Below are 23,813 nucleotides of genomic sequence, written 5' to 3'. Positions count from 1 at the left end.
CAGCCCTCGCCCCGCTCCGGGCCCGCCCTGCTTCCCACGCCGCCCTGCCGAACCAGCGCGGGAGCCACCTGGAGCCACCTAGAGCCGCCGCCGCCGCAGGTTGATGCGCGGCGCCCTCCCGGGACGCGCGGAGGAGCCATCTTGAAACCAACTTCGCAAACTTTCGCAAAGTGCTCTCGAGGTGGAAGCTGCGGGGGAGACCGGGAGCCCGGCCTCCGGTGTCCCCGCCAGGGCCCCCGGGGAGGCGGGGCGCGAGCCGCCCCGAGGGCCCGGCACAGGCCGCGCGGGAGCCGCCCCCCGGCCGCGCCGGGTGGATGCGGAGCCGCGCCGGGTGCATGGATTGTGCTCGGGCGCCCGGCTTGGGCTCGGGCTCCGGGCCATGGCGCCGCCGCCGCCGCCGCCCGTGCTGCCCGCGCTGCTGCTCCTGGCTGCGGTCGCCGCCCTACCGGTGTTGGGGCTTCGAGCGGCCGCCTGGGAGCTGCGAGTGCCCGGCGGGGCCCGCGCCTTCGCCCTCGGGCCCGGCTGGACCTATGCGCTGGACGCGGCGCGCACGCCCCGGGCGCTGCGGGAGCTGCTGGACGTGAGCCGCGACGGGCGGCTGGCGGCGCGGCGGCGCGGGCCGGGCGCGGGGCTCCGGAGCTGCGCGCGCCTGGGGGGACGCCCGCTGCCGCTGCATGTCCGCCTGGCTGCCCGTAGCGCCAAGACGGCGCTGAGCCTCCGCCTGCGGGCACGCGCGCACGGTCCCGGTTGCAGCGCCCGGCCCCGGGGCGGACGGGCTCCCGGCGCGGAGCTGCGCGCGCGGGCTGTGCTCACGGTGCCTGACCCCGGCGCGGTGCTCTGCTTCCCGGGCCCCGGCGGCGGCGGGGCCACGCTGCACTCGGCGCTCGCGGCCCTGACCACGTTCCCCGCCTGCAGCTGCCCGCCGCGGGCCGGGTCCCGTTGCCCACGTCGCCCTGTCTGCCTGCCGCCTGGTGGCTCGGCCCGCCTGCGCCTGCTCTGTGCCCTGCGGCGCGCGGCCGGCACCATCCGGGTGGAGCTGGCGCTGGAGGCGGCCTCGGGGACACCCTCCCCATCGCTGTCGCCGCCAAGCCTGCCTCAGGTCGGGGCGGGGGCGGCGCGGCGGGCCCGGCGGGGTGCTGGCGGCAGCACTACCCCGCAGTTCCAGCTGCCCAGCTACCAGGTGTCGGTGCCCGAGAACGAGCCGGCGGGCACCGCGGTCATCGAGCTGCGCGCGCACGACCCGGACGAGGGCGAGGCGGGGCGCCTGAGCTACCAGATGGAGGCGCTGTTCGATGAGCGCTCCAATGGCTACTTCCTCATCGACTCCGACACGGGCTTGGTGAGCACCGCCCGCGCGCTGGACCGCGAGACCAAGGACACGCACGTACTCAAAGTGAGCGCTCTGGACCACGGCTCGCCACGGCGTTCGGCCGCCACCTACCTCACCGTCACAGTCAGCGACACCAACGACCACAGTCCGGTCTTCGAGCAGTCTGAGTATCGTGAGCGAGTGCGCGAGAACCTGGAGGTGGGCTACGAGGTTCTGACCATCCGCGCTACCGACGGCGACGCGCCCTCCAACGCCAATATGCGCTACCGGCTGCTGGAGGGCGCGGGTGGTGTCTTCGAGATCGACGAGCGCTCGGGCGTAGTGCGCACGCGGGCGGTGGTGGACCGGGAGGAAGAGGCCTCCTATCAGCTGCTGGTGGAGGCCAACGACCAGGGCCGCAACCCGGGCCCGCTCAGTGCCACTGCCACCGTGCACATCGTGGTGGAGGACGAGAACGACAACTACCCCCAGTTCAGCGAGAAGCGCTATGTGGTCCAGGTGCCCGAGGACGTGGCGGTCAACACGCCCGTGCTGCGCGTGCAGGCCACAGATCGGGACCAGGGCCAGAACGCGGCCATACACTACAGCATCATCAGCGGCAACCTGAAGGGGCAGTTCTACCTGCACTCGCTGAGCGGCAGCCTGGATGTGATCAACCCGCTGGACTTCGAGGCCATCCGCGAGTACACGCTGCGCATCAAGGCCCAGGACGGGGGCCGGCCGCCACTCATCAACTCCTCGGGGCTGGTCTCGGTGCAGGTGCTGGACGTGAACGACAATGCCCCCATATTTGTGAGCAGCCCCTTTCAGGCGGCCGTGCTGGAGAACGTGCCTCTGGGCCACTCGGTTCTGCACATCCAGGCGGTGGACGCGGACGCGGGTGAGAACGCGCGTCTGCGCTACCGCCTGGTGGACACCGCCTCGGCCTCCGTGGGCGGTGGCGGTGCTGGGCCCCAAGGCCCCGCTTCGGCCGCGGACTTCCCTTTCCACATCCACAACAGCTCGGGCTGGATCACCGTGTGCGCGGAGCTGGACCGCGAGGAGGTGGAGCAGTACAGCTTCGGCGTGGAGGCGGTGGACCACGGTTCGCCGCCCATGAGCTCCTCCGCCAGCGTGTCCATCACGGTGCTAGACGTAAACGACAACGACCCCACGTTCACGCAGCCCGTGTACGAGCTGCGTTTGAACGAGGACGCAGCCGTGGGGAGCAGCGTGCTGACCCTGCGGGCCCTCGACCGGGATGCTAATAGTGTGATCACCTACCAGCTCACCGGCGGCAACACGCGGAACCGCTTCGCGCTCAGCAGCCAGAGCGGCGGCGGCCTCATCACGCTGGCGCTGCCGCTCGACTACAAGCAGGAACGGCAGTACGTGCTGGCGGTGACCGCCTCCGACGGCATGCGCGCGCACACCGCGCAGGTCTTCATCAACGTCACCGACGCCAACACCCACCGGCCGGTCTTCCAGAGCTCGCACTACACCGTGAGCGTCAGCGAGGAGCGGCCCGTGGGCACCTCCATCGCCACCATCAGCGCCACCGACGAGGACACCGGCGAGAACGCCCGCATCACCTACGTGCTGGAGGATCCGGTGCCGCAGTTCCGAATCGACCCCGACACCGGCACCATCTACACCATGACAGAGCTGGATTACGAGGACCAGGCCGCCTACACGCTGGCCATCACAGCCCGGGACAACGGTATCCCTCAGAAGTCCGACACCACCTCCCTGGAGATCCTCGTCCTGGACGCCAATGACAACGCACCGCGGTTCCTGCGGGATTTTTACCAGGGCTCCGTCTTCGAGGATGCTCCCCCGTCAACCAGCGTCCTCCAGGTCTCGGCCACGGATCGGGACTCAGGCCCCAATGGCCGCCTGCTGTACACCTTCCAGGGCGGGGACGATGGCGACGGGGACTTCTACATTGAGCCCACATCTGGCGTGATCCGCACCCAGCGCCGGCTGGACCGGGAGAACGTGGCCGTGTACGATCTTCGTGCCCTGGCCGTGGACCGGGGTAGCCCGGTGCCCCTTAGCGCCTCGGTGGAAATCCAGGTGACCGTCTTGGACATTAATGACAACCCTCCGGTGTTTGAGAGAGACGAGCTGGAGCTGTTTGTGGAGGAGAACAGCCCGGTGGGGTCCGTGGTGGCGAGGATTCGAGCTAGTGACCCCGACGAAGGCCCCAACGCCCAGATCATGTACCAGATTGTGGAAGGCAACGTGCCTGAGGTCTTCCAGCTTGACCTGCTGAGTGGGGACCTACGTGCCCTGGTCGAGCTGGACTTTGAGATCCGGCGGGAGTACGTGCTCGTGGTGCAGGCCACGTCGGCCCCCCTGGTGAGCCGGGCCACGGTGCACATCCGCCTTCTGGACCAGAACGACAACCCGCCGGTGCTGCCGGACTTCCAGATCCTCTTCAACAACTATGTCACCAATAAGTCCAATAGCTTCCCCACTGGTGTGATTGGCCGCATCCCGGCCCACGACCCTGACCTCTCGGACAGCCTCAACTACACCTTCCTGCAGGGCAACGAGCTGCAGCTGCTGCTGCTGGACCCCGCCACGGGCGAGCTGCAGCTCAGCCACGACCTGAACAGCAACCGGCCGCTGGAGGCGCTCATGGAGGTGTCTGTTTCCGGTGAGTGGCCCTGGGGGCTCCGCGGGGCCGCCTGGAGGGCTGCGGGCACCTGCCCCGAGCCCGCCCGGCTTGCCGGGGCGCAGTCAGGCCGGGCCCGGGTAGCTCCGGGGATTTGTGGCCTCCGGTTGGATGGTTGGATACCGCCAGCCCAGGGCGTGCTCCTCACCCAGGCCAAGGGGTGAGAGGGGCACGGCACTGCTGCCCTCAGCGTTTTTGCTGGGAGCAGGCCTGGGCTTCCTCAAGTTCAAGACCGGGGCTTCCTGGGCTTTTCTCAGAGGGTCTGGCTCCCGAGTTGTGCTCTAAAAACCTAGTCTCGGAGGTTATCTGAGCGTCTGGTTTGCTTGGTGATGCTTTGTAGTCAGCCACGTGCCTGTCTGGAAAGGTCAGAGGTCACTGTGTGCCCATGTGCCAATTAGTTCTTGGGTGGGACCGTTGGAAATTGCCGGATGGGTCCTTGAGTCACCCTGCAAGACAGCTGGAGTTAGTTCCTTTCGTGTCTCTTTTCTGTCTCCTCCAGGTAGTAACAGTCGGGCTTATGTGTGCTCGCCTGTGTGGGAGCTCTTTGAAAGCGCAGCCTCGTTTGATCTTGGCTTCAGCTCCTGGACGTGCACTTGTAATTCGGATGTTACTTAGAGGCCTGCCTGGGTTGGTGGTGGAGCTAGTGTGGGCACCCTGCTGGCCCGCTCTGGGCTGGAGGGAGGGTGTCTCACCAGGCAGTCAGGGGTGGGTCCTCCATGCTGCTGACCTCCCTGTGGCAGGTGGAGCTGCGGGGCCAGAGAGGGGGACGAACAGGAGGACACAGAAGAGAGAGGGAAGGATTTGGCCGGGGCCGGCGGGGGGGGGGCGGGGATTGGGGAACAGTAAAGAGACCCCCAGTGGCTCCTGCAGGCAGGTGACCTTAATTAGGAGACCAAACTATCACCAAAAAAGGCTAGGATCTGTGGGTTGAGTCAATGTTTCAGATGACTTGTTTAATCAATAAATTATTACAATACAGCATACCCATGGGAGCCCTGGAAGAACTAAAAAGTTAATTTTCTGATTTATTTTGTTTCCGCATTTGGCTGTAATTCTTTATATACTAAGGATTGGGTAGCAAACAGGTTCCAGTTGTTTGCTTATAAAATCCGGAACTTACAGGTCCAGTTTTGAGGCCATGCGATACTGCAACATTGATGTTATGTCAGCCTAGTCTGTCTGTAGGTGAATATTGTGGGTTTTGTGAAGTTGTGAATGTGTGTAGAGAATACGGAATAGGCCTTTAAGGAGAATTGTCAACCAGGGTTATGGACATTCTGAGCAGCAACAATTTAAAAAAAAGTCTCTTTCACAAATTTCCATTTGCATTTTCTCTTTCTTTTTTTCCCCTGTACTGCTTTATCTGCTAGATAAAGCAGAGTGGATGGAAAATTTAGCCTATATAAAAATGACTTGGGGGGACTTCCCTGGTGGTGCAGTGGTTAAGAATCCGCCTGCCAATGCAGGGGACACGGGTTCGATCCCTGGTCTGGGAAGATCCCACATGCCACGGAGCAGCTAAGCCCGTGTGCCACAACTACTGAGCCTGCACTCTAGAGCCCGTGAGCCACAACTACTGAGCCCACGAGCCACAACTACTGAAGCTTGTGTGCCACAACTACTGAGCCCGAGCACCTAGAGCCCATGCTTTGCAACAAGAGAAGCCCCCGCTTGCCTCAACTAGAGAAAGCCTGCGCGCAGTAACGAAGACCTAACGCAGCCAAAAAAAAAAAATGACTTGGCAACATCATAGGGTTTTTTTTTAAATTTTTTTTTATTTATTGTTTTGTTAAAGACTTTTTTGATGTCGACGATTTTTTTTTTTTTTTAATAAATTTATTTATTTATTTATTTTTGGCTGTGTTGGGTCTTCGTTTCTGTGCGAGGGCTTTCGCTAGTTGCAGCAAGCGGGGGCCACTCTTCATCGCCATGCGCGGCCTCTCTTGTTGCGGAGCACAGGCTCCAGACGCGCAGGCTCAGTAGTTGTGGCTCACGGGCTTAGTTGCTCCACGGCATGTGGGATCTTCCCAGACCAGGGCTCGAACCCGTGTCCCCTGCATTGGCAGGCAGATTCTCAACCACTGCGCTACCAGGGAAGCCCGATGTCGACGATTTTTAAAGTCTTTATTGAATTTGTTACAGTATTGCTTCTGTTTTACGTTTTGGTTTTTTGGCCACGAGGCATGTGGGATCTTACCTCCCCGACCAGGGATCGAACCCGCACCCCCTGCATTGGAAGGCGAAGTCTTAACCACTGGACCGCCAGGGAAGTCCCCATCATAGGGTTTTGAATTTACAGGGGATATGGTGCTTTAGTGGGAACGGGCGCACGCCGGGAGCAGGGATGTTTCATGTGTCTGAAGCATCAGGAATGTGGCCCCCCCCCCCCCATGATGGCTGGATAAAGGGTTTAAGATGGATTTTTTTCAAAAGAGGTTAGTTACTGAGGGCCATCTTGCCTACCTGGTGGAACCACAGCCAGGACCACAGTTGAAGGTGGGTTGGGTGCTCCATGCTATGCTGTAATTGTCCCAGTGATCCAGTTTGGGCTTCCAATCCTTGTGACGTACCCTCGTGTCAGTCAGGCACTGGGGCCTCATGTCCACCCTCCCAGATGATGATGATCACCTTGTACTGGGTTCTGCCTGGATATCAAGCAGTTTTGTAAACTCTTTTACCTACACCATCACTTATTCCTCTGGTGCCTGGGAAGTGAGTGGCATTAGGCGGCTGCCCATTATACAGATGAAGAGACTGAGGCTCAGTAGGGGTTACATCACTTCCTCAGGGTCACATAGCCGGCAAGCAGGAGCACCAGGCATCCAACCCAGATGTAAGCAAAACAAGCCGGCTCTTCGCACTCCCCTCTCTTACCTGAGAGAAAATTTTTGTTTTGTTTTTGTTTTTTTAAAATTGTATTTCATTTTAATTACTTTTTTTTAATATAAATTTTTTTTTAAAATTTATTTATTTATGGCTGTGTTGGGTCTTTGTTTCTGTGCGAGGGCTTTCTCTAGTTGTGGCAAGCGGGGGCCACTCTTCATCGTGGTGCGCGGGCCTCTCACTATCGCGGCCTCTCTTGTTGCGGAGCACAGGCTCCAGACGCGCAGGCTCAGTAGTTGTGGCTCACGGGCCTAGTTGCTTCGCGGCATGTGGGATCTTCCCAGACCAGGGCTCGAACCCGTGTCCCCTGCATTGGCAGGCAGATTCTCAACCACTGCGCCACCAGGGAAGCCCTAATATAAATTTATTTATTTATTTATTTATTTTTGGCTGCATTGGGTCTTCGTTACTGCACGTGGGCTTTCTCTAGCTGTGGTGAGCCAGGGCTACTCTTCGTTGCGGTGCATGGGCTTCTCATTGCGGTGGCTTCTCTTGTTGCGGAGCGTGGGCTCTAGCTGCGTGGGCTTCACTAGTTGTGGCACGTGGGCTCAGTAGTTGTGGTGCACGGGCTTAGTTGCTCTGCAGCATGTGGGATCTTCCCGGGCCAGGGATTGAACCCGTGTCCCATGCATTGGCAGGCGGATTCTTAACGACTGCGCCACCAGGGAAGTCCCAAGAGAAGAGTTTTGAGGAATTAGTTGCTAAGCTGAATTGTTTCAGGACCGAATCCTTGCCCTGGTTTAAGTAGGCACCTTGGGATCCTATACAATCCTCTGACCATTTGACGACTATTTAATGCTTCAAAGAAAAAAATATTATAAACTATAAATATGTAATTCCCAACAGCAAAGCTGTGTGTAGAAACAGAACAAAACAAAAAGATCAGCCTTTGAGTTAACCAGACTTGGATTCTTAGGTTTTTTAAAGGAAACAATGGGGAAAGCTGTGGTTTCAAACTCACAAGCTATTTTCAATGAAGTGTGATTGGCTTCCCCGGGTTTACAGCCGTACCCTATGGCCTCTAGCGCATTATTACCGCCCTTGAGGTGCTGTAAAGAAGAGCCCATGGGTCTTCCCTGGTGGCGCAGTGGTTAAGAATCCTCCTGCCAATGCAGGGGACACAGATTCGAGCCCTAGTCCAGGAAGATCCCACATGCCGCAGAGCAACTAAGCCCGTGCGCCACAACTGTTGAGCCTGCGCTCTACAGCCCGCGAGCCACAACTACAGAGCCGGTGTGCCACAACTACTGAAGCCCGCGCGCCTAGAGCCTGTGCTCTGCAACAAGAGAAACGACCGCAGTGAGAAGCCCGCGCACCGCAACAAAGAGTAGCCCCCGCTTGCCGCAACTAGAGAAAGCCCGTGCACAGCAACAAAGACACAAAGACACGATGCACCCAAAAATAAATAAATAAAATAAATAAATAAATGAAAAAGAAGAAGAGCCCAGTTGTACACTAGGTTTTGTGGAAGCCATGCCAGGAAGGGCTGGGTGCTTCCAGAAGTGGAGCCGCTGGGAAGGTGCACAGGATTGCGGGGACCGGGGGTGGGGGGTGGGGTCGGGGAGGGGGATGGGGTATGTGGTACCCAAGATGGACATGCTTGGGAGGAGGGCAGCTCCTTTTGCCTGGATGGGGGCGTTAGTACAATCTTTGGACTGGGAGCAGATAGTGTTGATGGTTTTATGTGGCCCACCAAGGACAAAACACTGAAAATTTTCTGAATTCTGAGTATAGTCACATTCAAATTGCTCCCGTTTTTAGATAACTTCCAGTGATACATGGTGTTTGTTTTATATGTGATTTTTTTTTTTTTAATTTTTAAAATTTATTTTTGGTTGTATTGGGTCTGCGTTGCTATGTGCGGGCTTTCTCTAGTTGTGTTGAGCGGGGACTACTCTTCGTTGTGGTGCGCGGGCTTCTCCTTGCGGTGGCTTCTCTTGTTGCGGAGCACAGACTCTAGGTGCACGGGCTTCAGTGGTTGTGGCACGTAGGCTCAGTAGTTGTGGCTCACAGGCTCTAGAGTGCAGGCTTAGTAGCTGTGGCTCACGGGTTTAGTTGCTCCGGGGCATGTGGGATCTCCCCGGTCTAGGGCTCGAACCTGTGTCCCCTGCATTGGCGGGCGGATTCTTAACCACTGCACCACCAGGGAAGTCCCTACATGTGACAGGTTTTTTTTTGTTTTTAATTTTTTTTTTAAAATAAATTTATTTATTTATTTTTGGCTGTTTTGGGTCTTTGTTGTTGCGCGCGGGCTTTGTCTAGTTGCCGCGAGCGGGGGCTACTCTTCGTTGTGATAGCACTGGCTTCTCATTGTGGTGGCTTCTCTTGTTGCGGAGCGCAGGCTCTAGGCGCGCAGGCTCAGGAGTTGTGGCGCATGGGCTTAGTTGCTCCGTGGCATGTGGGATCTTCCCGGACCAGGGCTCGAACCCGTTTGTTTCCCCTGCATTGGCAGGCGGATTCTTAACCACTGCACCACCAGGGAAGTCCCTATATGTGACAGTTTTTGAATGAGATTTAAAATTCTACGGTAGGGGCTTTTGTGCTCCGAATGTTTATAAGAGCTGTGTTTGCGTTTTAGAAAGCAGCGTGGCTAATAACCCAAGGGGACTGTCACGTGTGGAGTCCCTTAGGTAGTTTTTCTAGATGTTGGTCATTTAGTAACACGGACATTTTAAATTCAACTTGAACATGTGTGTCCCTGTGGGTGTCCAGCCGTGAGCTGCACATCATGGAACGTGGCATTTGGTGGAAAATGACCTCGTGCTTGTGGGCATGTGGGCCAGTGGGGGTGGGAAAAGTAGCATTTTGCGGGGTAAAAATGATTGGGCCATGAGTCATTCAGACGTGTCAGAAAATACTGAAAGTCGTGAAATAACAAGATTGAATAACCTTTATCCGTTTACTCTGGTGGGGACTCGATGGGATAAAGCCGTCCAGGCTTGATAAAGTTTTAAAAAGTGTTTGCCGAGTTAAATACAGGATATCGTAGGGACTCTGATGGCCAACAAGGAAATAGGGAGATGGGCATTGTACCAGGCAGCGTCTGGAGGCAAGCATTATGTTTCTTTTCTGAATCTTACCATGTGGAAAAGGATCAGACCAGCTTAAACCACGTCAGTCATCGAGCTGGATTCTCCAGTAACATAACTTGCCCTGAAGAGTTAGGTACTTTGGGAAGCTAGTTAACCATCTCAGGGCTTCAGTATCTGGAGGTAGTCACTTGCTAATATACTTTCAGAAACACTGGCTCAGAAACAAGGGAGTGTTTATTTGTTTATCGAGCGCCTACTATGTGCCAGGCCTACTGTGTGCCAGGCCCTGGAGAGGGAGGTTGGGTGGGGACAGTCGATAAACAGGGAAGTGAATTCAGGGGGAGGGTGGGCTGGGGACTCCCCCGTGCCAAGGTGAGTGTGATATGCCTTCCCAGCGGGGGGCTGGGCATGGCTGAATCCCCTCCCCTCCAGCTGAGCTGCTGATGGGGGTGGGTGGACAGAGGGGATTTGGGAGGTTAGCTGGTGAGATGTGGAGGTGAGGGTGGGGTTGGTCAGCCCACGTGCTCCTCGTGCTGGGACCCTCCCCCACGACCCCCGCACCCCGACCCCATGCTACCTGTCTGCTCCTGCAGCAGCCGCATCAGTGGAAGGTATTGTCTCATTGAGGAGCACACCAGGGCCCCCAGAGGCTCGACCCCGCATCCTGGGCGCCCAGCTTGTGGTGGCCGCTTTGGGATTTGAACCCGGGACGGCGGCTCCCGAGCTGTGTTCTCTCAGGCTGTGCTTTGGGGAACATGCAGATGAAGATGGGGAGAGCAGGTGCCTGCACCAGGGGAGGGCCCTGAGGCCACTTTGGACCCCATGCAGCTGGGCACCTGTGACCTTGTCGTGAAGACGGTTGGATGCACAGGTCTGGGCAGGAGAGACCAGCTGGGGCCACAGCCAGAGGTGGTGAGCATGGCCTCCGGGGTGACAGAGAGGACCATCATGGCCGCGGGGGTGGAGGGCACTCGGGCAGAGGACCCCTATGATGGGGACATGGGTCAGGTGCAGCCTGGGGGGGCCCAGGCAGACTGGACCTGCCTGAGAGCTGGAGCCGGAATACCCACCTGCAGGAGGAAAAAACCAAGGGTCCGAGGCCCTGGGGGCTGAGGGAGTGTGAGGGCCTGAAGGGGGTCACCGGTGGCTGATGGCTTTTGGTGTTCAGGGAGCCTCAGGACAGAGGTGTGACTTGGGTTAGCCGAGGGGGGGTCCTTGATGGTCTCCATGAGAGCCGGGGTGTTGGGGGGCTTGGGGAGCAGAGGACTGGGTGACCGGGTATGGGGGAGACTCAGAGGGAAGGTGCGATGGCCATGGGGACCCAGGCAGAGTTGACAGTTGAGAGGAGTTGACCAGCTAACGGGCACAACCGTCCTGGCCCGTCCTGCAGTGCTGCCTGCTTGCGCAGGTGTTCATCTGTCACAGGTGCTGGCACCTCGGGGGGGGCACTGGACTCGGGGGATAAGCCTCAGTGGCAGTCAAGGGCCTGCTGTGGCCGAACTGAGTGTCGATGGGGCTGCAGGAGTCGGGGCGGGGACGGTGGCGTCTGCTTCTCTTTGAGCCACGGGACCCCTGATGCGGGAGCAGGAGGGCAGGGGAGGATGGGCAGGGGCTGAAGGGCACAGGTGACCTGGACTCACAAGGACCCAGCTTTCCCCATCTCAGCGCTGGCTACCTGGTGACCTGAGGTCTCCATCTGTCCCCACGTACCTATGAGGGTGACAGAGAGACTGTTTTTTTTAAATCTGGGAAAAGTTGCAGCCACATGAGCCCTTCGGAAGGAGGGGTGGCGCTGATATCATACCTGGAAAAGTGACTGGTGTTGGTGACGCCACAAGTCTGTCCAGAACCTGGTGTCACCGTTGAAAGTCCACTTTGGTCTGGGCTGATGCACGCGCCTGTCCGTTTGGACACCTGAGAGCAGAAACCTGTTAAGGAACCAGGTGGGTGGGAGGGTGGGTGCCAGGGCCCTGGTAGCAGAGGCTGTGCCCCCGGGGCATGTAGTCTGGCTGGGCCGCCGGCACTTGGATGCAGACAGAAGCAGATTTTATCAAGTGGGGCAGAGAGTGCAGAAAATATTCTGAAGGCTGGCTTGATTCTTTTCAACTCACAGCCTTGGGGGAAAATAGTTTTCAGTTTTTTCTTCTTCTCTAACCTGAACACGTAGGTTCTTATAAAAGCCCTCCTTGGATATTGGGTGGAGGAGGGATAGTAAATAACCCTCTTCCTTTCTGCATGTTTGTTTTGGAAGGGTAACCGGGGTAACTCGGGTTAGGGACCCAGGTTGTGGTGGACAGAGGGCAGTAGCCTTTTGTTCTTGGGGACAATGGGCCCCCCTCTGCTTTGCCCTGTGGGCCTGAGGCTCGGCACATAGTAGGTGCTCAGCAAATCTGTGGATTATTTATGGAATGATCCAGAGGGGTCTGGGGGGAGGGGCCACGTGCCGAGGCCAAGGGCGGCTCCTCCTCTTCTGCCTTCACTTAGAGGACAGATGCGGGGGGAGGGGGCCTGTGCAGAGGACAAGCCACTCTCAGTTCCTTCCATGCTTGGCTGGGGGCTTGGCCCCGGGTGGAAGGAATGGGCTGTTTTAGGAAAACTCCAATGGCTGAATTCTGCTTTTGCTTCAGGTAAGAACTTGTGGCTACCTGGCTAATCAAGCACCTTTTTGGGCGTGAACATTCCGAAGCTGGGAAAAGCCCAGCAGGAGGCTTTATCATTTTCATCACTCTGTTGAGTGTCTCTTGATGTCCTGGATAAAGGCCATGGTTTTTTCTTAAACACACAGGCACGCACATGTACACATATACACACGTACACACATATACACATACACATGTACGCGTGTCTACACATGAACACACACATGATTTAAACAACTACTTTAAAGGCAAACTATGTAGAATAACCTTTCCTTCCACCCACCGCACTACTGGGTTTTAACCTTTGCCATCGTGGTGGAGGGCACGTGGGCCAACACAGGGGGTCCCTCGGAGCTGGGGGCCTTGTGCAGGGGTTTGGGAACGCACGGAGGATGGGGGACCCCGTGGAAGGGGCATTGTGCTAGCCCTTGGCCGGCGGACACCACCATGTCAGATCCGCAGTGCCTGGCAGGTCGGCGGCTGAGGCTGCAGGGATTGGCCTTGTGGGCACCTTTCCATGTGCTTTTCCGTTGGAGCTGCCAGTGCAGGCGAACTTCAGGTGAGCTGGTGTCCTTTCTCCATGAATCTTGTGGGCGAGGTGACAGTCCCTCCATTTTCTAGGCAGGAACCTGAGATGGGCTGCCCCGCCCCTCACCTTTCGTCATGTTTCCGGAAAGGGTGGACACTTCCGAGTCCCCGAATGCCTTGTGCTGGCTCTGGGGAGCTGGGGGGTTATGGCCCCCCTCCCAAACCGCTCCCCTCCCTGGCAGTGCCCCCCAGCCCCCCTCCTCCTCTTTGCCGTGGCTTCATGGTCAGGGGTCAGGGCCTGGCCCTCAAGGACCAGGAGGCCCACAGTGCAGGAGGCTGGCCTCAGAGCCGGATGGGGCGTCTGGGCTGGTCACATGAGAGCACGGTCACCACGCTGTTCTGGCTTGTGTGCCTGGGCTCTGCCTGCGTCATCTCACTGGGATCTCAGAGAATCCTCATTTCACAGCAGAGAGACTGAGGCCGGCGAGCTGGTGGTGGGGAGGGCCAGGCCCAGACGCTGGTGTCTGAGTGCTCTAACCACTGTGGTGACCACCCCCTTCAATCCCCACCTTCGGCCAATGGCTGAGCCCTGGAAGGGGGAGCCCAGGTTTGGGGATTCTGAGGATGGAAGCTCGGTGAGAGTGACGGCATTGCCCAGAACAGGAGGGCTGAGGGTCACGTGTGCATCAGGCCTGATTCCACGGGAGCACTCGGCCCTTCCCCCCTCCCTCGGATGAGCAGGGTGGGGAAGCAGGGGCTCCTGGGGAGCCGTGCCCGAGTCTCTATGGGGTCTTCTGTGATGGAGCTGTGTCATAGGAAAGTGTGGAGTGCAGGACCGGTGTGCACCAGGTGCAGGGAGGAACCAGAGCCAGTGCAGGGGTCAGAGCCACAGGCAGGGGAGGTGGGCGCCGATGAGGACCCCACACAGAGCAGCTGTCTGATGTGCCCTCGGGGGGCGTTCCGGCTGCAAGAGCACAGGTTCTGCTGGCCGGGGAGCCCCCTGCCAGCCTTCCCTCTTTCCCTCCCTCTCTCCCTCCATCTGTCAATCAAGAGTTTTCTCTCATTTCTTATAATGTGTTTTTACTGCTGGTTCCGTAGCTTTCTTATCTTTTTAGGAGTTTTAAAACACCTACTCTAAATTATACTTGGTTAAGGTAGACTAACAGCAAGTAGTGTAAATAAAGTCGTATGCTCTGTAAGCATTTGGAGATAAGAGCTTTCTTGCCAGGCAATACGCTTTTATCAGTGAGTTGGTTTTTTTTTTTTTTTTTTTTTGGCCGCTCCTTGTGGCTTGCGGGACCTTAGTTCCCTGACCAGGTATCAAACCCTTGCCCCTTGTGGTGGAGGCGCAGAGTCCTAACCACTGGACCACCAGGGAGGTCCCTGTGAGTTGATTGTTGCAGGACCGTTTCCATAGAGTGAAGTAGTTCAGCTGCTGTTGCAGCCCTGCATTGGAAAAGGCCAAGTGCGGCCACCATCCCAGCAGCTGTCCTTTTGTGTTGTGACCCATCTCCAGTATTGGGGGGAGCATGAGGGAGGTTTCACTGGCGAGGAAGCCCGGGTGGCATGCCCTCGTGCTGATTGCTGACACTGGTACGGGTGGCCCTCTCTGGGCCTTGGTGCCCCCATTGAAATGGGGGTGGGGGTGGGGTCATTGCCCAGGACCCTCCTCTCAACTCCTGCCCTGTATCGTTCTGTAAGTGAAGGGTCCAGCCTGGGCCGTGACTTGGGAAACCTTTTTCTTGCCATGTACTGTGCAGGTGCTGAGAAATGATCATGTTTAAAAGCTGTTATGAAATACTTTCATATCCAGTATCTGATAAGGGAATACTATCCAGAACATGTAAAGAACTCCTGCAACTCAACAGCAGAGAAACAGACAACCAGATTAAACAATGGGCAAAGGACATGATAGACATTTCTCCCAAGAAGAGAGCCAGATGGTCAACAGGCAAAAGATGCTCAACAGCACTGATCATTAGGAAAATGCAAATCAGAGCCACAGTGGGACACCACCTCAGACCTTTAGGATGGCCATTATGAAAACAAAACAAAGGAGAAAATAGCAAGTGTTGGCAAGGGTGTGGAGAAATCGGAACCCTTGTGCACTATTGGGAATGTAAAATGGTGCAGCTGCTGTGGAAAACAGTGTGGTGGTTCCTCAAAAAGTTAAACATAGAATTGCCATAGGATCCAGGAATTCCACTCCTGGACATACACCCCAAAAGAAGTAAAAGCAGGGACTTCAACAGATATTGGCACACCCATGTTCATAGCAGCACGATTCACAATAGCCAAAGGTGGAAGCAACCCAAGTGTCCATTGGTGGATGAACGGATGAGCAAAAGTGGTCTCTACATACCACGGAATATCGTTCAGCCTTAAGAAGGAAGGAAGTTCTGACACAGGCTACCACGTGGATGGACCTTGAGGGCGTTGTGCTCATTGAAATAAGCCAGACACAAAAGGACGAATATTGTAGGATTACTTGAGGTTGCTAGGGTAGTCAAATTCGTAGAGATAAAAAGTAGAATGGACGTTACCAGGGCTGGGGAAGAGGGAATGGGGGGGGGGTGTTGTTTGATGGGTATAAAGTTTGTTTGATGGGTATAAAGTTTAAGTTTTGCTAGATGAAAAGAGCTCTGGAGATGGATGGTGGTGATGGTTGCACAGTAACGTATTTAATGCCACTGAGCTGTACACTTAAAAATGACTACAGTGTTAAACTTTACGTACATTTTACCACAATTAAAAAAATGCCAACAAAGCAAAACTGTTCCGGCCACTCAGGTGCTGGTCAAGTGGAAGCAGGTGCCTTTGCCTTGTGGTTTTCCCGCCCCGAGACCTGCGCCCTGGTCCCTTTTGTCTTGTCCTGGGTTGTGATGGCATCCAGGCCCCTTCTGCAGAGCCCGGGTGTCTCATTCTTTGTGTTTCTGAGCTCAGCCTGTGGCTTGACAGCGTTCACAGCAAAAGGGGCAGATACGTTAATATAAATTTTGGGTCTGGTACGTGAGTAAAGTCTCTTTGGTGTTTAGCTGTATATTAGAGGCCGCAAAGATGAACATGTACCTTGCCTTTAAGGCCCAGGGTGAGAAGAAGGGTCCTCGGATCCCTGGGTGCCCGGGTGTCCCCAGGGCCTTGCAGCCCAGCCTGGGGAAGGAGGTTGGCTCGGGGTTGGGGATCCAGACCAGAGGCCAGTGCCTCCAGCTGGTCCCACGGCTGCACGGGAGGAGGCCAGCGGAGGGCGGGGACACTGCTGCCCCGCCCGCGTGCGAGGCGGGTTCCGCTCTCCCCAGCCCCACCCTGTCACTTGGCCCCTCCCCCCATCAGGACCAAGTCTCGGGTTCAGTACAACTTGGCACATGTGCCGGTCCAGGCGTATCTTTGTTGGCATTTTGACACATGTAAGCAATTAGGTATGATCCTTCCTTTTGTATTTTTATTGAGGTGACATTCACATAACATAAACCATTTCAAAGTGGACAATTCAGGGGCATTTGGTACATTCACAGTGATGTGCAACCACCACCTGTCTCTTTCTAAACGGTTTTTGTCACCTCCAGAGGAAACCCCATACCCATTAGGGTCACTCCCCCTCCCCTCACCTCCCAGCCCCTGGGAAGCCCAGTTGTGTGGTCAAGGGTCAGCCAAAGCCCTTGCGCCCCCAGGGTCTGGGCCGGGGCAGAGATTCTGGCGGTGTCTTGGGGTTGCTTTGGGCCATCCTGTGTGAGATCCCCACTGGGCACTTCTGCTGCCTCTTGGTTCCCTCTGGAGCTTTGCCTGGGCTGAGCACAGAGGATTTGAGTTGTGGGTTCCTTACCCCGCCCAGCCCTGTCTCTGCACCTTCTGTAAAGTTCTGCTTCACTTACAGACTTTTACAGGCTGCATCCTGGGCTCAGATCAAGCCTCCTAAGAAGCCAAGGGACTTGTGATCGGCTGGATGTTAGATTGAGTGAGAGGGTCGGCCGATTCTGTTAGGACCAGTCCTTCAAGGTTACAGACCTGCTGCATCAGCTTCGGGGGGCTGCTGTAACTGGTGCCTTCAAACAACGGACATTTATTCTCTCACGGTCCGGAGGCCACAGATCCGAGAAATCGAGGTATCGGCAGGTGCTCCCTCTGAAGCTGTAGGGCTTCCTGCCTCTTCCGGGGGTTGCCAGGACCCTCAGCCTGCAACTGCATCACCTGGTCTGCTTGCCTCGGTTATCACCTGGCCCCCTCCCCGTGTGTCTCTACATCTTCTCCTCGCTCATAAGCACTCCAGTCCTACTGAGTTTTGTTTTTTGGCCGCGCTGTGTGGCATGCAGGATCTTAGCTCCCCGACCAGGGCTCAAACCCGAGCCCCCCCGTAGTGGAAGCGCTGAGTCCTAACCACTGGACCACCAGGGAAGTCCCTCCAGTCCTATCGAGTTTAGGGCCCATTCCACTCCTCTATGACTTCATCTTAATTTATATCTTTATCACATCCGCAGAGACCCTACTTCCAAATCAGGTCACGTTCACAGGTACCGGGGGTTTGGGACTTGGATGTATCTTTTTGGGGGACACGATTCAACCCACTACAGCACCTGCCTGCCTGCTCGAGCGCATAACGGATTTCTTTCTGTTAAATCGGGTGATGGAGCTCTGCTTTCCCAGTGGAACCCACGGTTTGCCCACCTGAACACCTGGAACACAGCAGGGTCTCCCTTATTGTCGTGACCCATCGAGATCCTCCCCTTTTCTCTCTTCCCCTCAGGCTCCTCTAATTAGACTGAATATCACACCAGGTGAGGTTTCCTGTCGGTTGTGATCACACAGGCTCCTAACTCTCTACTCACTTAGGAAATCATAGCGGCCTTTGGGCTTAGTGGACGTGCGCGCATGCCTCCAGATGTGTAGTGAACAGAAGGTCGGTGTGAGGGCAGGTAAGCATGTTTTTAAGATGAGAGCTCACCCTGCTTTGCCTTTTGTGATTTGTTGCCCTGGGACCCGACTGTAGGAGTCGCCTTTTCGATTGATCCTCTCTTCTAAGCATGGAAAATTCTCTAATGTGTAATTGAAAGTTCCCCCAAATCTTCAAAGAGAGAATGGAAAATATTAAGGTTTATTGTTCTGAGAGATTTCCTGTGCATCCGGCACGTGGCCATCGGAGGTCAGGGATGTGTGCGTGTGCGCCTGTGTATGTGTGTGTGTGTACGTGGGTGCAGAGAGTTACAGCACGTGTGCAAGGGCACCTCATGGTGGAACAGATATGCCCAAGGAAGTGGGATTGGGGGCCAGCGGTTCTGGACCCGGACAGCGCCACTTGTTGCTAAGTAGAAAATGACAAGTGCTACATGAAGTCAGTTTTGGGGGAAAACCAGGCGGAGGTGACCCCGAAGGCAGGAAGCTGAGGGCTTCAGGGTCGGGACAGCTGTCCAAGTCCCCGGTCTGGCCTGGGAAAGCCATTGTGTTTGCTGCAGGAACCCTGCTTTCCCTCCCTTTGTTTCTGTCACTCATCCGTCTGGCATTTTTTGAACCAAAAGTGAATTTGGTGTGTGGGAGCTGACCAGGCTCCTTCAGGGGCCAAACTGGTGTGTGGCAGCTCCTTTCTCTGTAGCTGGGGAGCCCGGTGGGGGGGTTCTTTTTCCCCTCTCTGTAGTGACCCCTCCGCCAGGACGCCCTCCATCCTGCTTCCCCGGAACCAGTGAGTCTCTGCGTCTGCGTTCTCTGGAGCTGATGACCCCAGCCTCGGGGTCTTTCCTTTCTAACCCCCGCTTGGAAACCAAAAAGGGCGTCTCTTGGCTCACCCAGCCGGGACACGGGTTTGAGTAGGATTCGGTGGGTCGGCGGCAGGTGCTTTGGGGCAGTAGGGAGGCAGTGTGACGTGTAGCTGGGGCCACAGCTTCCTGTCGCAGCCCTGGGGTGTGGCCCCTGTCCTGAGAGTTGTTTTTAAACACTGTGCAAACTGGCGAGAGGTGGAGAGAACGGAGCTGAAGAGCGCAGGGAGTGACGTGGCCGTGGAAAGTGCCAGGAGGAACCGTGGTGGCGAGAGGAGCTTCTCGGTGTGTCCTTTCCCGTTGTTCTGTTTTACAAGGTCACATGTGCATGATCCCTGTTGGTGGGTGCTGCCTGGTAACGTTCTTGGGGTCGGCTTAACAGATCCTTTTAGGGAGGAAGCCTTTAGTGCCGCCAGCTAATAACACGAGTTAAACCTGAGCTTGTGATTTCTGAGCACGGTCTTGTTTACCGTGTATGCGTGCCCGCAGGACAATTTACTGAACATAAAATCCAGCAACCTAGCCGTCACAGAGTGGACAGTCCAATGGCATTTGGGACATTCTCGGTGCCGTGCAACCATCACTCCTGTCTGGCTTGGGAATATTTTCAGCTTGTATGCTTTTTGGTTTACTTTATTGATGTTTGAAAAGATACTCTTAAATCACTAGCCTGTCAATGCCCATGATTGGGATTGGTTGCTTTTAGCGGAGTGGTGGTTGACTGTCTGGTGGGAAGGGAGGTAGGTGTCCACCCTCATCCTTGTGGGGCCTGTCTGCGGGGGCTGAGCGTGGAGCTTCTGCCCTAAGAGCTAGAGACACAGCTTTGGGTCTCAGCCTTGATCTTTTGCCTGCTCCCATGCCCCGGCCGACATTGGAGTCACTGTGGGACCCGGGGAGGTTCACCATATAGGACTTCAGTGCTAAAACTGAGCAGGTCCTGGGCAGAGTAGGCAGGACTGTCACATTGCTGTCCCCTAGCCTGACAGTCCCTCTTGCATGACGCCCTGGACTCCATCTGAGTCCTCGGGCAGCATCAGTCACATTCAGGCCTGTGGTCCATCCAGGGTGCCCCCAGCTGGTGCCAACCAGACCCCATCCCGAGCCCCAGACCTAGTCCGCTGTGCCCACAGCCTGCCCTCTGTCAGATGTGTCTTCTAGAGTTTGCTAGTCTCCGCCCCTCCCATGTGTTGGCCTGAGGCCTTCCCACCCGATAATCTAGATAATCTACCTGCCTTGGGCTTAGCCAACGCATGGCTCCGCCCCCCTTCCCCACCTCCTGCCCCTCCACCTGGACTGAGCAGGTGTGTCTGGGCCTGAGGCTTTCTCACCCCTCATACCTTGTCCCTAAGTGGAATTCTGCCTCCCATACCCCACCCCAGTGTCCCACCTGCCAGAGCCTCAGCCTCTGCTCCTGGAGACCTGGCCTGGCCCCGTGATGGCTACCCAGCGAGTCCTCAGACCCAGGGCCCCCCGGGACCCCTCCCTTGGGGCACTTGCTCACGGGAGGATGCCAGGTGGCAGAACTGAGCTCATTGTGTGGCCCCGGCTGCCCCCGCGGTCTCCCGAGCATCTCGCGTGTGCCCTGCTCCTCCCGCCGTCTCAGTCACCCCTTGGGGTCAAGGCCTCGTCCTTCCCAGCAGCCTGGCTCTCAGGGAGGTGTCCTTCCTGCGAACCTGTGCCCCCCTCCCCCCCCCCGCCATCGGCCCATCAGCATCCTGGGCTTGGCAGGTACGCCCACCGGCCTGCTCATAGAAGCTGTGCCCTCTGGGTGCTGGTGAGGCTAGGCTAGGTAATGTGCTTCTGGAGACGTGACGGTTAGTACTTTACACAGAAGATCTGACTCTCCCAGGTATTCTCTAGACTTTCCTGCTTTTTAAAAAGCTAAGTTTAGTCACTGGATGAGCAGGTCAGCATCCATTCGGGGAAACAGAAGCCAACCTAGGTATTTCAAGCAGAAAGGAATTTGACGCAGGGAATTGGGGCTGGAGGCAAAACCGGGTTGTCTGTTCCCCCACCCCTCCGTCTCTGCCTCTGCTCCGTGGAGGCCAGTGGTCACCTTCTCTGGGCTGTCCATGCTACCCAGGGGTTGGGCCAGGTCAGTGACTTACGACATTCCTTCAGCAGCAGAGCTCTTCACAGGAAATCATGGGCTATAAGATGAGCCCATTCCAACTGGGTGCCCCCCGGGGGCGCTGGGGGAAGGGGTCCCCCCGGGCATCACGGGATCGAGTTGGCCACTGAGGAGATGCCCAGGTGAAACCACAGTGTGGAGGATCCCCACCCATTGGGTGGGTGTGTGACAGTGTCCCTGAGTTCTTTTTTTTTTTTTTAATTTATTTTATTTATTTATTTTTGGCTGCGTTGGGTCTTCGTTGCTGCACGTGGGCTTTCTCTAGTTGTGGAGAGCGGGGGCTACTCTTCGTTGCGGTGCGCGGGCTTCTCATTGCGGTGGCTTCTCTTGTTGTGGAGCACGAGCTCTAGGCGCGCGGGCTTCAGTAGTTGTGGCACGTGGGCTCAGTAGTTGTGGCTCACAGGCTCTAGAGCACAGGCTCAGTAGTTGTGGTGCACGGGCTTAGTTGCTCCGCGGCATGTGGGATCTTCCCGGACCAGGGCTCGAACCTGTGTCCCCTGCCTTGGCAGGCGGATTCTTAACCACTGCGCCACCAGGGAAGCCCTGGCCCTGAGTTCTGAAGGCAACACAGGCTTGGGGTGCGGAGTTTGGAGTGGACGCCGGCGGCCCCGAGCGGCTTGGGGCACTCACCCGCTGGGCTGAAGGGCTGGAGGGCTGGCGGGTGCAGGCAGGCATCCCCGGGTGCGGAGTGGGGCTCCAGGGCTTTTCCTGCAGTGACTTGCTCTTGTTGAGGGGGTGAGGATGACTCAGAGAGCGGGTGCCGGGCCCGAGGCTCATTTTGCTGCACCGCTGAGCTGTGAGCTGAAGCTCCTTACTGCAGCCCTGGCTTCCTCGGCGGACGGACTTTTCCCTGTGGGCTTGCTGCTCTTGACACTAAGAGGGGGACCATGGAGAGAGCGGGAGCGGCAGGGACAGTGACCGTGGCCGCTGCCTCCCAGCTGGGATCTGGCCGGGTGGCGCCCTCGGGGCACGTCCCCCCAGGTCTGGTCTGACTCACTGGCAGCCGGGGCCTCCGGGGACCAGAACATGAACAGGCCTTGGTGGATGGGATATCTGGGGCCTGTTGAGATGCCGGGGCTTCTGCATCACACAGGTTAGCCGTGCAGGAGTGACTCAGATGGTACAGTTTAGGGACCTTGACCCCATCGTCAGCGGTCTCACCTTGGTGATGAGGGTGGGGAAGACCCGCAGTCAAGCTTAGAGGCAGTTCCATTCTCAAGGGCCTGTTCCCACTGGGAGCTGGGAGGTGAGGGAAAGGTGGACATGCCCAATACAGAGCTGGCACAAACCGTAAACAGGACATTTCCATGGGCTTTGTTACTCTGAGGATGTGTGAACATTTGCCTCTGGCTTTTAGCTTCTGGGCTCACATTCCAACGAGCATGTGCAGCTGAGAGCTGGGCCTGGGGATGGACCCCACAGGCAGCATCTCCTGTGGGGACTGTAAGTCCCCCTGGCTTGATCTCTGCTCCTCAAGTTTCACGGTGGAGGGCGTGGCTGGAGTGCGTTGGATCACCTCCATTTTTGTGTGGATGTTTTGTGTAATGCATCGGACTTCCTGGTGTGGACAAGGGCGCAGGCTGACCCAGGCATCCTGAAAACCTTACTCAGGACCCTCCATGGGGACTGTTTTCTTTTACTTTTTAATTTTTAAAATTTTTTGGTTGTGCCACGCGGCATATGGGATCTTAGTTCCCCGACCAGGGATCGAACCTGTGCCCCCTTTGGTGGAAGCGTGGAGTCCTAACCACTGGACCGCCAGGGAAGTCCCCGTGGGAACTGTTTTTGAACGTGGATTTTTATCTCCTTGCAGACTTACAGATTGTTTCACCCAAAGTCATCATGGGCGCTGCTTTCCCTGTGTTGTCTGATGTACAGAGAATAAAGTCAGCAGTGAGTGAGACACAGCCGTTCGTTCCCCGAGGGCCTCCCTCCTGGCAGCCTGGGGGCCGTCGGGGCTCCGCGCTGGGATGGGGCCAGGCTTGTGCCTCAGGACGGAAATGACTTGTGCTTCCCTGGAGGCAGTGGGAGCCCAAGTGTGTCCTGGCGGAATTGAAATCGCTGACGCCGGGGGAAAACTAGAGGAGTCCATCACTCCACAGTTATGTGGCCGGGCAAGGGGACGCCCTACTCAATGCCTGGGCTGAGCAGTGAGAAGAGAGGGGGATTGTGTCTAATTATCAGGAGGCGCTCGCAGGGTGGCAGTGCCTGGGGGCTGCAGGGTGTCACCGAGGGTGCCTGCAGCTCAGCAGGAAGGGCAGCTCGTCCTGGTGCTGCCCCACCCCTGGGAGGTGCCCTCGCTGGCCCCTGACCCTTGGTCTGACCTGCTTCTCCCCCTGCTCCCTCTGCTTCTGCCCTCAGTGTCACCCTGGGGTGCCCCATTATGCCTTGGGGGCCCCCAGGGGAACGTGACACTGCGGAGTGTCAACCGCACTGCCCTGAGATCTCATGGCTTTCTGTGCCCCGGGTGCCCAGCTCAAGGTGAAGGCATGGCCAGTGTTCGTTGAGTGAATAAGTGGTCGCGTGCCAAAGAAACTTAGCATGGTTAATATCCTGTTGTAAAATAGGACAAAAGGGAAGCTTTGCTCCACGTCATGCTCTGCCTGGGAGAGCTGTGACATTGTGACAAACGGTGTCCCAGTTGGGATTTAAGAGCCTTGACCAGGGGGATTGTCAGGATCCTGGGTGGGAGCTGGTTGGCACTGACCGGCCGTGTGGAACTGCCAAGCTGGCCCCATGGTCTGCAGGGAGCACCGGCTGTGCTTGTTGCCTGTGCTTTTTCCCATATTAATCATGTTTTAAATCCCATCTTCGGGCCTAGGTAAAAATAAAACCAGAAAAACTGCTGAGCAGACAGACCGCGGGGAAGG

The 23,813-nt window shown here is 56.9% G+C and overlaps 1 protein-coding gene across 3 annotated transcripts in view; it reads left to right on the top strand.

The window, feature by feature from the left end:
* Positions 1-322: 322 nt before the first annotated feature.
* The window catches only part of CELSR1 (cadherin EGF LAG seven-pass G-type receptor 1), a 150,946-nt gene continuing 127,455 nt past the window's right edge, over positions 323-23,813 (top strand). For all 3 annotated transcript variants that reach the window (XM_059937181.1, XM_059937180.1, XM_059937182.1), the window contains exon 1: positions 323-3,971. In XM_059937181.1, coding sequence (XP_059793164.1) covers positions 380-3,971 — 3,592 coding nt within the window. In that variant the 5' untranslated portion in view covers positions 323-379. The remainder of the gene's footprint in view (positions 3,972-23,813) is intronic.

The sequence above is a fragment of the Balaenoptera ricei genome, chromosome 10 (genome assembly GCF_028023285.1).
Source record: "Balaenoptera ricei isolate mBalRic1 chromosome 10, mBalRic1.hap2, whole genome shotgun sequence".
In the NCBI taxonomy this organism is placed as follows: domain Eukaryota; kingdom Metazoa; phylum Chordata; class Mammalia; order Artiodactyla; family Balaenopteridae; genus Balaenoptera; species Balaenoptera ricei.
Note: the sequence above shows the minus strand (reverse complement) of the source record. Positions and strands in the feature narration are given on the sequence as shown.